Source organism: Lepus europaeus, chromosome 23 (genome assembly GCF_033115175.1).
Source record: "Lepus europaeus isolate LE1 chromosome 23, mLepTim1.pri, whole genome shotgun sequence".
NCBI lineage: Eukaryota > Metazoa > Chordata > Mammalia > Lagomorpha > Leporidae > Lepus > Lepus europaeus.
In genome coordinates, this window is record NC_084849.1 from 9778423 (window position 1) to 9790817 (window position 12395).

Genomic DNA, 12395 nt, shown 5'->3' on the forward strand with positions numbered 1-12395 from the left:
GAACGAAACAGAAATGCAGGCTGTGCAGCAGGTGCACTGGGTTTCCCCTCCCGGCCCCCAGAGGGAAAGTTCTAAACTCTCAGAGCTGCTGCCGGGAAGTCTGTCCCTAGGTGAAACCCCTGAGCTCTCCAGAGTGGCGACAGGGGCACCGTGGGAGGCCAGATCCCACCTTTCACCAGCAACAGAGGAGGTCACATCCAGATGATGGGAGGTGGCCTCTGTATTCTATTTGCATGGACATTTGTGGGCTGGGACATAAATGAAGGTGTAAATACCCCTGCGGAGCTCCTGGGACCCTGGTGGTGGGAAGTGTGCAAACAGGGACAGTCCCCAGCGCGTCCAGTGGGGTCACCCCTGTGCCCTCCTCTGTTGAAGCCCAGGGACCAGCAGGCTCTTGGAAAGCATTTGTTTTCTTTTCAAACTTCCTGAGGCTGCTAAAACCTCATGGCTCACCCCCACCCCCATTTTCAAGTACACAGCATCCTGCAGTGTCTCACCCTGCCACCATGGTGGTCACACCACCTTCTCCATCCCTGACCTTGCTCCCTGCATCACCACTCTTGTGGTGACACCAGGCCAGCCCGAGTGATCCCAAATAACCCCCCAGGGCCCCAGGCCGTCCATCACAGAAGGAGCCCGGCCCTGCCCACGCCTCGGCTTTGGTGTTTAGCATCCAGAGTTCTGTTTCTTTTCAAGCCATCTGGTCAGGGTCATGCATTGTGGCAGCCACGAGAAGCTGCTGCAGCTGGGTACAGCGTGCTCAGCAAAGGCTGAGTTTGTGTATTTATTTAAAAAGGTAGAGTTATGGAGAGACAGAGACAGAGAGAGAGAGAGAGAGAGGTCTTCCATCCACTGATTCACTCCCCCAGATGGCTGCAAAGGCCAGAGCTGGGCCAGGAGCTTCTTCCGAGTCTCCCACATGGGTAGGGGGGCCCAGGGACTTGGTCCATCTTTTGCTGCTTTCCCAGGCGCAATAGCAGGGAGCAGGATTGGAAGTGGAGCAGCTGGAACTAGAACTGGCAGCCATACAGGATGCCGACACTGCAGGCCGTGGCTTAACCTGCTGTGCTACAGCACCGGCCCCGAGCAGAATTTGATAGAATCTTAGAAAAGGGCTGAGTGTGGTCATCCAAAATCCACAATGCCCACAGTAAATGGGAAAATCCGAAAGGAAGTGATGAGAAGGCAAAACAAAGAATCCACGGTGGAGAAGTGGAAAGCAGAGAGCGGTTTGGAGTGAGGACCCTGGGGCAAACCTGCCAGGAATGGGACTCAGATCTCCCCTGGGGCAGTCGGGGAGGGTGACCAGGGGGTCTCGGGTCCCACCCAAAACTCTCGGGGGTGTTCTTGTGCCCGTGCAGAGACCAGGGTCCCTGGGCTAGTGGGCAGAGGGCCCAGCACGGGCAGCAAACGAAGCAGTGGGGGCTGCTCACGCCACGGCCATCTGTCTTCCGGCAGCCAAAGCCACTGTTCATGACCCCAGGCCACCACCTTGACAAGTTCATCAAGGAGTTTCTCCAGCCCAACGAGCACTTCCTGAGCCAGGTCAAGCAGGCCATTGACCTCATCTGCAAATTCCTTAGAGAAAACTGCTTCCGGAATTCCACCACCAAGATCCAGAAGATCATCAAGGTGAGCCCTGGCCCCTCTCTTCCGGGAGCTGCCGGAGGGGAGCCGGGCCCGGGGAGGGAAGCTGTGGAGCTCGGTGGCCGGGGCACTGCCGGGCTGCCCGTGTGCCGGCCGCACGCTCTCCTGGATCCCTGGCTGCGGGCTCTGCCGCTGTCTTCACATCGCCTTCTCCTCTTTGCCTTCTCCCCTTCTCTTCTCGTCTAAGGACCCTTGGCATTGGAGTTAAATCCAGAGTGATCCCAGCTCCGGATCCTGAACTTAACCACATCGGCAAAGACCCTTATTCCAAACACGGTCACCCCACAGGCTCCCAGGGGACGTGTCTTTTCCAACCCATGGCAGCAAAAATGCAGATTTAGCCAGAAAGCGGCCTCTCCTGCTTTTTAATGCCTGGAGCCCACTTTGCTCCGCCGTTGGCTGCACTGAGCCCCCGTGGGGTCTTTGTTCTCACCCGTGGTTTAAAGGCCACCGGCTGTGACGCTTCCCTCTTCGCTAGCCACAACACCAGTCTGCGTGCGCCCTGGGTCTCTGGCAGGGAGGAAGGTAGAAAATGTGCCCCGTGCAGCGGTGGGGACCAGACCTGTGTGTGCCACTCTCCTGGGGCCTGGGACACTGCCCCAGCAGCCTCGAGCCACGAGCAGACTCCCAGAATGCAAGGGGGCGGGCTCGTGGCCAGTGTTAGAAATGTGCAGTCGTGTTTTGTCCTCTTCTCCTGGAGACCCGGGCCCACGGCCCTGGATAAAGAAGGGCAGGTGGATAACAGGTGGAAGACGCTAGGGCGGGAGCCACCGGCAGGGGGCACAGTTCTCCCCTCAGAGGTGCCAAGGGAGGACTTGCAGAGGGGGCTGCCGCGGGGGAGGGGTCGCATGGACAAAGGTGGTGACCTGTAGATCCCCACGCAGGGAACAGAACACAGTCCCGAACCCTGTAGCTGGGCTCAGTAAACGTCCCCCCTGCAGAAATGGGATGGGGGAAGGAAGAAGAGGCGGGAGCTGGTGGAGAAGCCTGCACGGCAGCGTCCTAAGTGGCCCCCAAGTCCTTAGGTGTCTCCTGTCCGGCCCCTTTCCTGCACCTCCCTGGCAGACATTCCCCCAGGGACCTGAGGCTGCGGGAGGAGCAGCTGGGAACTGGCCTGATTCTCTCAGATCACAGGAATTCCTATAAGGCTGAGCGTTCTCTCGGAGACATCTAGGAAATTGCCATTTATAACCGGCCCAGGTGCACACGTGTGTGTGTGTGTGTGTATCGAGGGCGTTCGTTAACCACTTTTTGGAATCTCATCATCCGCTACTTTGTGAAACTCAACACCCTCCTTGGCCTCCGTCCCAACTGGCCCCGAACACGGAACTTCCGCCTTGGTAACCTCGCTCACTGCCCGACAGGTGCCGGCCCACGGGGGCTGGGCCAGCAGTCCTGGCAAGGCTGGGTCCCAGGCTTTCTTTCTTCCCCAGGGAGGCTCCATGGCCAAGGGCACCGCCCTGAAGAACAGTTCCGACGCCGACCTCGTGGTGTTCCCCAGTTCGCTCCAGAGCTATGCCTCCCAGAAAACCGAGCGGGCCCAAGTCCTCCGGGAGATCCGGGAGCAGCTGCAGGCCTACCAGCAGAAGCAGCAGCTGGAAGTGATCTTTGAGGTTTCCAAATGGAAGAATCCCCGGGTGCTGAGCTTCTCTCTGAAGTCCAGGAAGCATCACGAATACATCCATGTCGACGTGCTTCCCGCCTTTAACGCACTAGGTAGGACGCCCTGGGCCTCGGTCCTGGAGGAGGATGGTTCCGGGAGCTGGCGGTGATGGGGGGTGGGGGTAGCAGGAACACAGGAGACAGTGGTGGCTGTGGCAATGTCTGCCCCTCCTTCGGCCGGGCCTCCAGCAGGTGGCGCTGATCATGGCGGTGCTGTCCCAACCTAAGCAGGCTTTTGGTCTCACTTCTCACTCAAGTGTGTCAGGGTGACCAGGAGCCTCCTCTTCCACACCTCCGGTATCTCCCACAGTGTCTGCAGAAGAACGCCCCGCACAGGCGCTCACACGCACTTGTAGATTAAAATGCCAGGAAGGGGGTGGAAGAACAGACGTGGGAGGATTCTGTGGCCAAGACACAGGAAACCTGGGTGTCTGCCTTTGATTTTCAGCAAACGTCTCCTCTAGAAATTCCACTCAGGAGTGGGTGTTCAGCCCAGTGGCCTCCCGTACCAGAGTATCCAAGTTCAAGTCCCAACTCCAGCTCCTGGGGGGCATCAGTGATGGCTCAAGTAATTGGGCACCTGCCACCCTTGCATTCCCAGCTCAGGCTCTGGCCATGGCCGTTGGGGCCATTTGGAGAGTGAACCAATGGGTGGGTTCTCTCTCTCTCCCTCTCTCTCAATAAGTAGTAAAATCTCATTACTCTGGGATGCTCCCTGTATCCTACACATCAGTAATGCAAGTACACTAATGCCATTCGAAGTAGCTTCCCGGAATTCAGGTGTGTTGGGAGGAGTGTTAAGGCATGTGTAATGTGAGTATCCTTCCCACCCTCCCCCTTCCTAGGGCAGCTGAATTCTGGCTCCACACCCGATCCCAAGGTCTACACGGAGCTCATCCGTCTGTATAAATCCCCGGATGACGTCCTGGGTGGCGAGTTCTCCACCTGCTTCACGGAGCTGCAGCGCAACTTCATCGTGTCCCGGCCCACCAAGCTGAAGGACCTGATCCGCCTGGTGAAGCACTGGTACCAACAGGTGCGAGAGCCGCACATCACCTGCAAGCTGGGACCATGAAGCCGGCCCTGAGCCAGTGCCCGGACACCCGCCCTCCTCCCTCTGCGGCCAAGCCGCCGTAGGGAAGGGCCCACTCCTTACTTCCTGGGTGTCTTGGCACAGCCCCCAGTCCACACACTGGCCAAAGCATCCAGCAGGGCCCCTGCTGCTCAGTGCCTTCCCTCCGCAGGCAGGTGGTAGCCACGGGCAGTGCCCCAGGCCAGCCCACCTGCCCGCCCATGTGGCAGGCAGGGTCTCAAACAAAGGTCATTTCTGACTGTCCTGATGGCACACATCAAGCCGAACATCAGCGCTTCCTTTCTGTGTCCACCTCCCTGCTCCTGAAGCTGACACTGGGCTCTGGCTTTCTTCCCAGCGAAGTCAGGCAGGTGTCAGGGTGTGACTGCTCCGTGGGCTCGGGGCTACTGGGTGAGCTTGGCGAGGCCCTCCCCTCCCCCAGCCCAGCGTCCTCCTCCCGAGTGGCGATCCCGGTGCGGGCCCAGCACCTGGGCTGAGGGCCCCTAACCAGCACGCACAGGGCTTCTAGTGCACCCTGGCCTAGACGATGCTTAGAAAACTCTTGAAAATGGAAGTATGAGTTAAGTTTATTTTGTGCAAAACAAAAATTTTTTAAAATTCATGCATAGTTTTTCCGTAACACCTTTTCCCACAACCTTTTTCTTTTTCCAAGTTTTCACTCCCCAAATGCTCACATTGGCTGGCGCTGGGCCAGGCTGATGCTGGGAAGTCAGGCCAGGCCTCCCAAGTGGGCGGCAGGAGCCCAGTGACTTCAGCCCTGGTTGCCACCTCCCAGGGTGTGCGTTGGCAGAAAGCCGGACTCGGGAGCAGCACTAGGACGGAAGCCAGGCACCTCAGCGTGGGATGCAGGTGTCCCGAGCAGTGTCTGAGCCCACAAGGCCAAATGCCCACCGCATCCGTGGGCTTTTCGGAGACGCTGTGTATGTGTTATTGTCCTGCGAAGGCACCAGAGTACGACAAAGAAACCCGTGCGTGCCGCTTGCCGGCTGCCCGGTGACCCACGCAGAGCTCATCTGCACAGCCCTCCCAGCTCCTGGTCTAGCTCCTTGGGCTTCTCTGCCTGGGCTGGGTCCTCAAACGTCCCCTCTCTTCCCTCAGTGCGAAAGGAAGCTGAAGTCCCGGGGCTCCTTGCCCCCAAAGTACGCCTTGGAGCTGCTCACGGTCTACGCGTGGGAGCAGGGGAGCGGGGCCGAGGATTTCGACACGGCCGAGGGGTTCCGGACCGTCCTGGACTTGGTCGCACAGTACCAGCAGCTCTGTGTGTTCTGGACGGTCAACTACAGCCTGGACGAGGACACGATGAGGACCTTCCTGCTGGCCCAGATCCAGAAAACCAGGTGCCCCAGCCGCCCCCACCCCTATTCCTGATTCTCCCTCAGTGCCGTTTCCCGAGGGGGTGAGATTCACCCATCCCAGGGCGGCGCTGCCCACAGGAGCCGTCTCAGTGCGCAGGGACGGAGGCCCAGGGAGGCAGGAGGAAGCACTTTCCAGAAGGAAGGCGGGAGGCACACCCTCCCGGAGGGGCTGTCTTCCTGGGTCACGAGGAAAGGTGTGGATCCAATCGCTGCATCAGAGATGCGCGAGTTGGAAACGCGTCCCCGAGAAGTGACGCTGTCACCCGTGGGCCGTCATCCGTGGGCCGTCGCAGCCTGGGAGGCTTTTATTAGACGGCATTTTTTGTCTGCCTTTTCAGACCTTCCAGAATAGTAAGGAGCCTCAGGGCCACGGGCAAGGGACAAAAACTACAGAGGCAAGAGGAAAAGAAAGAAAACAAAGCAGCATGGAGAAGGAGTAGAAGGGAGGGAGTCGGGGACAGCAGGGGGAGGCTGCGGCTGCTTCGCTACCTTGTATCCATTGAACATCCATCTGGTTGCCTTGGCCTAGCCTCAGGAGATACTTACATTGTGTGCATAGTAGCAGCTCTCCAACCATTTTGGGAAAATCCAATGTAATCCTTGCTGGGTTAGGGACTGTCAATCACTGACGTCTGAGCTGTAGGGACACCTGTTTCATTGCTGCAAGTAGGACGGGCCCCAGACCCTGACGCCACACAGCAGGAAGGGAATCCTCTAACGCCTCCTAACCCCTCTTTCAGGCCTGTCATCTTGGACCCAGCCGAACCTACTGGCGACGTGGGTGGAGGAAACCGTTGGTGCTGGCACCTGCTGGCCAAAGAAGCAAAACAATGGTTCTCTTCTCCCTGCTTCAAGAACGGTGCTGGGTACCCAGTCCGGCCCTGGAAAGTGCCAGTAAGAGTGATCTAAGGGGCGTGCCCTCCGGATAAAGCCTGGAACAAATACAGCCACAGAGAACAAAGCACCCAGCCCTGGGGCTGACATGGTTGGCCCGTTCCCTCCCCCACTGAAGCAACCCTGAAGTCGGCCACAGCCCCAGTGCTCTCGATGTTTGGGGCTGGGGATCCCCTGTTGCAGGAACCTGTCAGGACCCCACCAGCGCCCTGGGGCTCTGCCCACTGGATGCCAGTCACATCTCCTTGTGATAACCACAGGTGCCTTAAGACATTGTTCAATGTCATTAACTTTAGTAGTCATGGCTGCCACCCCAGAGGGTCTGCCACACCTGTCCAAAGTGCCCCCTCCTGCCAAGATGCCCCCTGGGGTATCTCACCCGGAGGAACTTCCACCAGGTGCACTGGGCTCTCCATCCACACCAGGGTCTTTCCTTAAAGCAGAGTTTTCCAGCTTTGGCTAGTTGACAGCTGAGGCCAGTCTGCATGTTGACCGACGCCCTGGGTCTCCACCTCTTAGGTGCCTCCCCGCTGGGTCAATGCAACATGTCTCAAGACATCATCAGGCATCCTCTGGGGAACAAAATTCCCCCCCCCCCGGGTGAGACCCTCTGCTTTCTGTCCCCAACCTGGGAGCCAGCCCTCCTTACCATGAACTGAACTATTGATTAAAAGGTTACCCCTGGCCACAGCTCTCTGCCCAAGCAGAGCTTTCCCTGTGTCTTTTTGCCCAACTCGTTGAACTAGCGATTGTAACCCCCCGAGGAACTGCCCTCCCATGCGTATTTCTCTCTTTCTAGACAATGCAGACGCCAGCGAGCTGTGGAGCAAGGATGGATCCTATTGTCATGAGATGTTCTCATTCAGGAATTAGAGTCCTGGGATAGTCTTGCCAGAGGAAATTTCTAGAAGCCATTTGGCAACTGCTTTGAAAGAAGTGGTTGGCTGTGTAAAAGATGTGTCCTTCCTTCCCACCCCTTGCTCCTCTTCCCCCGACCTGAGATCCACGTGCCAGAGTCCACCCTGACGTTGTGCCTTGTCGGAAGCCCCCGGGCGAGTGCCCTGCCTTTGTCCGTGCTGCTCTCCCCTGGCTGGCTGTGCACCGGATCTCTGGCTACCATTCTGCACGTTCCCACTTCGCTCCTCCCTTCGCCTTCAAGTCTTAGCAAGGAGCTTCCCCCGAGCCATAGTTCCCGGGACTCAGTAGCCATGCTCTCACGACGGTGCCCCGCGTCCTGCTCCCCCTTCTTTCCCTTGGGACACAAAAGCCTTCCCTCCCCTGCCCGCGTTGAGGCTTCTCCACCTGCAGCGGCCAACCCTCGCCCTTCAGGTTCCCCAAAGGCGCGGGTACTCACGGCTGCCTCGTGAGTCCGCGTGGGTCTCTCGCCTTTCCCTCTGCACCTGCCTTGCTGCCTGGGATACTTCACTCGGGCTTCAGTTCAAAGCCGCTCGAGGGTCTCCGTGCTCTCAGCCCACCGAAGCTTCCTTTACTGCTGAACACGCTAACGTGATGCTGCGAAGAGCACAGAGCTGCCGAATCCCTAGGGCTGTCCAGGGAAGGGCATCTTTTTTATTTTTTTGACAGGCAGAGTGGACAGTGAGAGAGAGAGAGAGAGAGAGAGAGAGAAAGGTCTTCCTTTTCCATTGGTTCACCCTCCAATGGCCGCCATGGCCAGTGCACCACGCTGATCCGCAGGCAGGAGCCAGGTGCTTCTCCTGGTCTCCCATGGGGTGCAGGGCCCAAGCACTTGGGCCATCCTCCACTGCACTCCCTGGCCACAGCAGAGAGCTGGCCTGGAAGAGGGGCAACCAGGACAGAATCCAGTGCCCCAACCGGGACTAGAACCCAGTGTACTGGCGCCGCAGGCAGAGGATTAACCTATTGAGCCACAGCGCCGGGCATGGGAAGGGCATCTTTTAGGAGCCCCTTGTAACCATCCTGAGTGGATGCTAGCAAGGGGACTCCAGGTAGGTGCTTGGATAGTTCTGAGGGTGGGAAGAGCTGGCTCTGCCACAAAGACCGAGCCGGAAGTAGCACATGTGTGACTGGGTGGTTGGAAATTTCCACACCATGCCCTCAAAGCTCCAGCGGGGAGGGGGTTGGAGACTAAGTTCCATCAATGGCCAGTGATTTAATTAACCGTGCCTATGTAATGGGACCCAGTCACGGCCTTGGATAAAGCGGCTCAGGGGGCTGTGTGGCTGGCAAACATCCTCATGTGTCAGGACGGTCATCACCCCAGCTCCACGGGGACAGAAGCTCCCGAGCTGGCCCCAACCCTGCCTCTCCACCCTGAGTGTCTCTTCTTCCGGCCGCTCCCTTGTATCCTCTGTAGTACAAGGTGGCTGTAAGGACAGCATTTGCTGGAGTTCCGTGAGACATTCTCATGAATAATTAAAGGTGAAGGGGGGTCGTGGGACCCCCAAGTTTGCTGCCAAGTCTGAAGAAAGGGTGGTCTTGCATTGGCTGCTGCTCTTCCAGGCGTGGGGTCTGCACTGACTCGGGTGGTTTAGTTCGTGTAGAGCTGAGCTGAGCTGTGGGGCAGTCACTGGTGGCAGAGGAAGGGGGACTTGAGGCTGAAATGAAGAGCACTGGACATGCGCACCTGCTCAGTCTGCAGCTCCCAGCTGCCCCAACTGGCCAGGGACGGGAGAGAAGGCACAGGTGGCAGTAGACGCTGCCCCCTCCCCACACACTTGCTTCACAGCAGAGGAACCAAGGATGAAACCCCAAAACTCCTGGAAGAAAAGTGACCCTCAGCAGACGGCGAGGATCCTGGGAGGACTCAGAGCCGCACAAAGGCAGGCAGGGGCCATTTCATCTTCCCCACCAAGGGCCCCCCAGCACTTACTAGGCAGTTGAGGTCACTAAGAACAAAGGTAAGCGTTGGCAGTGACCGGGAAGCGTGGTCGCGGGCAGGCATTTAGCTGTTACGTTGCCTGTGTTCCCTATCACAGGACCTGGCTGCGGGTCCCGGCTCCTGTCCCTGACTCCAGCCTCCTGCTCATGCAGACCCTGGGAGGCAGTGGTGACGGCTCAGGCAGCTGGGTCTCTGCCATTCAGAGACCTGGGTTGAATTCCTGGCTCCCAGCTACAGCCTGGCCCAGCCCCAGCTGTGTGGACATTTAGGGAGTGAGCCAGTAGACGGCAGACTCTGTGTGTGTGCATTGTGTGTGTGTGTGTGTGTAAAAGAGAGAGAGGGAGAGAAACATGGTCGTTCCCGGAAGCAACTAGGGCGCCAATCCTTTTGCAGAAAATAGGCAAATAAGGCAATGACTAGGCAATAATGAAACCCAGCGTCTCCTGTACAACCCATGCGTCCAGATAACCAAATCAGAACTGATAAGAGCAGAACGGATGTTGAAAGGATGCCACAATGAGAAACATCTCCACTTCGGGACCTCTGATGAGACTAATGATTTGGGCAGATTATCAGCAGGTGATACCGCTAGGTGAGCTGCTGAGGGGGAGGGGCGTGTCCCCTCCCAAGGCCACAGCTTCCTCATCAAGTCAACAGAGACAGCTCCACGGAGCGGTGCCTCCAGGTGTGAGGCCCGCTGGGCACCATCCAGTTTTTGACTTGCAAAGTTGAGACAAAAATTATTTTTTTTTAAATTTGGCACCAATATTGGCTACAAGTAACACATGGGATTGAGTTAAATTCCAGGGAAAATGTCTAAAGCAGAAAATTCATCGATAGAGATGCTTCAACCAGCGAGGAGTAGCCAGGACAGACGTGCGGAGGGACACGGGTGCGTTCTCACCAGCACAGACGGGAAAGGAGCCAAGAATGTAGCAAGAATCTGATTAAGTAGATGTGGCAGTCAAGAGCCCAGGCCTCTAATTCCATTCCTGGTTACCCCGGCAACCAGGTCCCACTCACAGAGGAAGTAGACAGGGATGAGAAGCCGAGCCTCGCATAGCCGATGAGCCAGGAGGAGGTGGGAAGAGTTGGAGCAGCAGAGCAAGACAGAGGCCACCAGTTTGTGGGTAAAAGGTTCATCTGGAACCACACGCTGGAAGGCTTCAGCCCCTGGGACCTGGGGCTGCCCCGCTGAGCCTGGAAACACCCCTGCAGGGAAAACGTTATAGTTCCATTCCCCGGCAGCTGGGCTAACCCTCAGACACGACAAAGGCAAGGGAAGCTCTCGAGCCCCCCTTGCCGGCCGGGGGAGTCGGGTGTAGCCGTGGACAGAAGAGCCCGGCATGGATGCCAGCCACTGGACCCAGCTGGGAGCGCGCCCAGTGCCCAGCGTGCTCGCCGCGGAGGGGGATCCTCAGAGAGGTGCTGTGTGGGAGCCGCTGGGTCCTGAGACAGGGCCAGGCTGGGAATGGCGGGGGGGATCGGCTGTGGGGCTCTGGGGGACGAGTCAGGGAGTCACCACCAGAGCAGAAAAGCTCAGGTGTGGAGGGGTCAGGAAGAGGGATCCTTCGCCAGGGCTTGGCAAGAGATGGGCTGGCAGAGTCACAGCTGTGGGCTCCCTCTCCAGGACCAAAGCCCCGGGCAGGGCGGGAATGTGTCTGAGTCGGGAGAGCAGGATGAAGAGGCCCTGGGGAGGGTCTGGCCAGGCTGAAAGCCACAAGGGAGACAAGGTGGCCTAGAGTTGACCACTGTAAACTCACGTTCCAGCCCCTCTACATAGGAAAAAGCCTCCAAGCCCTCGGGCAGTCTGGGAATCCAAGAGGCGCAGCATGCAGAATAAGGACCCCCCCCCCCCAAGATAGTCACATCCTGGAAGCCACCAGCCAGGAGCTTCTTCTGGGTCTCCCATGTGGGTGCAGGGGCCCAAGCACTTGGGCCATCTGGTACTCCTTTCCCAGGCCAGATTGGAAGTGGAGCAGCCGGGATTTGAACCGGTGTCCACGTGGGATACTGGTGTCCCAGATGGAGGCTTAACCTACTATACCACAGCACCGGCCCCCTAAAATAAATCTTTACAAATAAAAGCAAATGTCTGCTTGGACTCACAGATGCAAATCGCCTCTCTGGTTCTTACGAAACTGAAAAGCTACATTTTTGTTATCCTCTACAGAACTGTGATGCTCCTGAGATAATTAAACTGTAGTGTGGATACAGGCCAGTCAGTGCTTTGAATGAGCCACTTTTCATTGCAGGCACAGAGAAAGAATCGTGTGTGGCTCCAGAGCAGGGAGGGAGAGAGGGACCTGGACCTGGACCTGGTACCACCTGTGTTAGAAATTCTTTCCCAAGGCCAGGAGGTGTTTAGAAAGAATCACCTTTAGAGCTCCCGTGGAACCATGGGTTAGCACGCAGGACTCACACAGACATCATTGTTTTCCCTTTTGGGCCACCTGGGGAGCTCGGTTTGAGGCCAAAGCTCTCCCACACCTGGGGCGGGGGGGGGGGGGAGGAGAGGGGGCAACAGCCATGATTTCTCTCATTGGTGACTTTTTTTTTTAAGTTTCCCTCCAAAAAGAGGGAAGAAAACAGGATCAGGGATGGCACTGTGACTTAGTAGGTTATGCTACCGCCCGCAGTGCCAGCATCCTGTATGGGCACCGGTTCGAGTTCTGGTTGCTCCACTTCCCATCCAGCTCTCTGCTATGGCCTGGGAAAGCAGTGGAAGATGCCCTAAGTGCTTGGGCCCCTGCACCCACGTGGGAGACCTGGAAGAGGCTCCTGACTCTTGGCTTCAAATCAGCCCAGCTCTGGCTATTGTGGTCATTTGGGGAGTGGACCATCTCTCTCTGTCTCTCCCTCTTCTTCTCTGTAACTCTCTTCT

The 12395-nt window shown here is 57.6% G+C and overlaps 1 protein-coding gene across 1 annotated transcript in view; it reads left to right on the forward strand.

Moving 5' to 3' along the window:
* Window positions 1-11811, forward strand: part of OAS3 (2'-5'-oligoadenylate synthetase 3) — a 48874-nt gene extending 37063 nt beyond the window's left edge. The window contains exons 21-26 of the mRNA XM_062182843.1: window positions 1459-1632; window positions 3081-3363; window positions 4155-4345; window positions 5501-5739; window positions 6498-6651; window positions 7451-11811. Coding sequence (XP_062038827.1) covers window positions 1459-1632; window positions 3081-3363; window positions 4155-4345; window positions 5501-5739; window positions 6498-6651; window positions 7451-7537 — 1128 coding nt within the window. The 3' untranslated portion in view covers window positions 7538-11811. The remainder of the gene's footprint in view (window positions 1-1458; window positions 1633-3080; window positions 3364-4154; window positions 4346-5500; window positions 5740-6497; window positions 6652-7450) is intronic.
* Window positions 11812-12395: the final 584 nt, after the last annotated feature.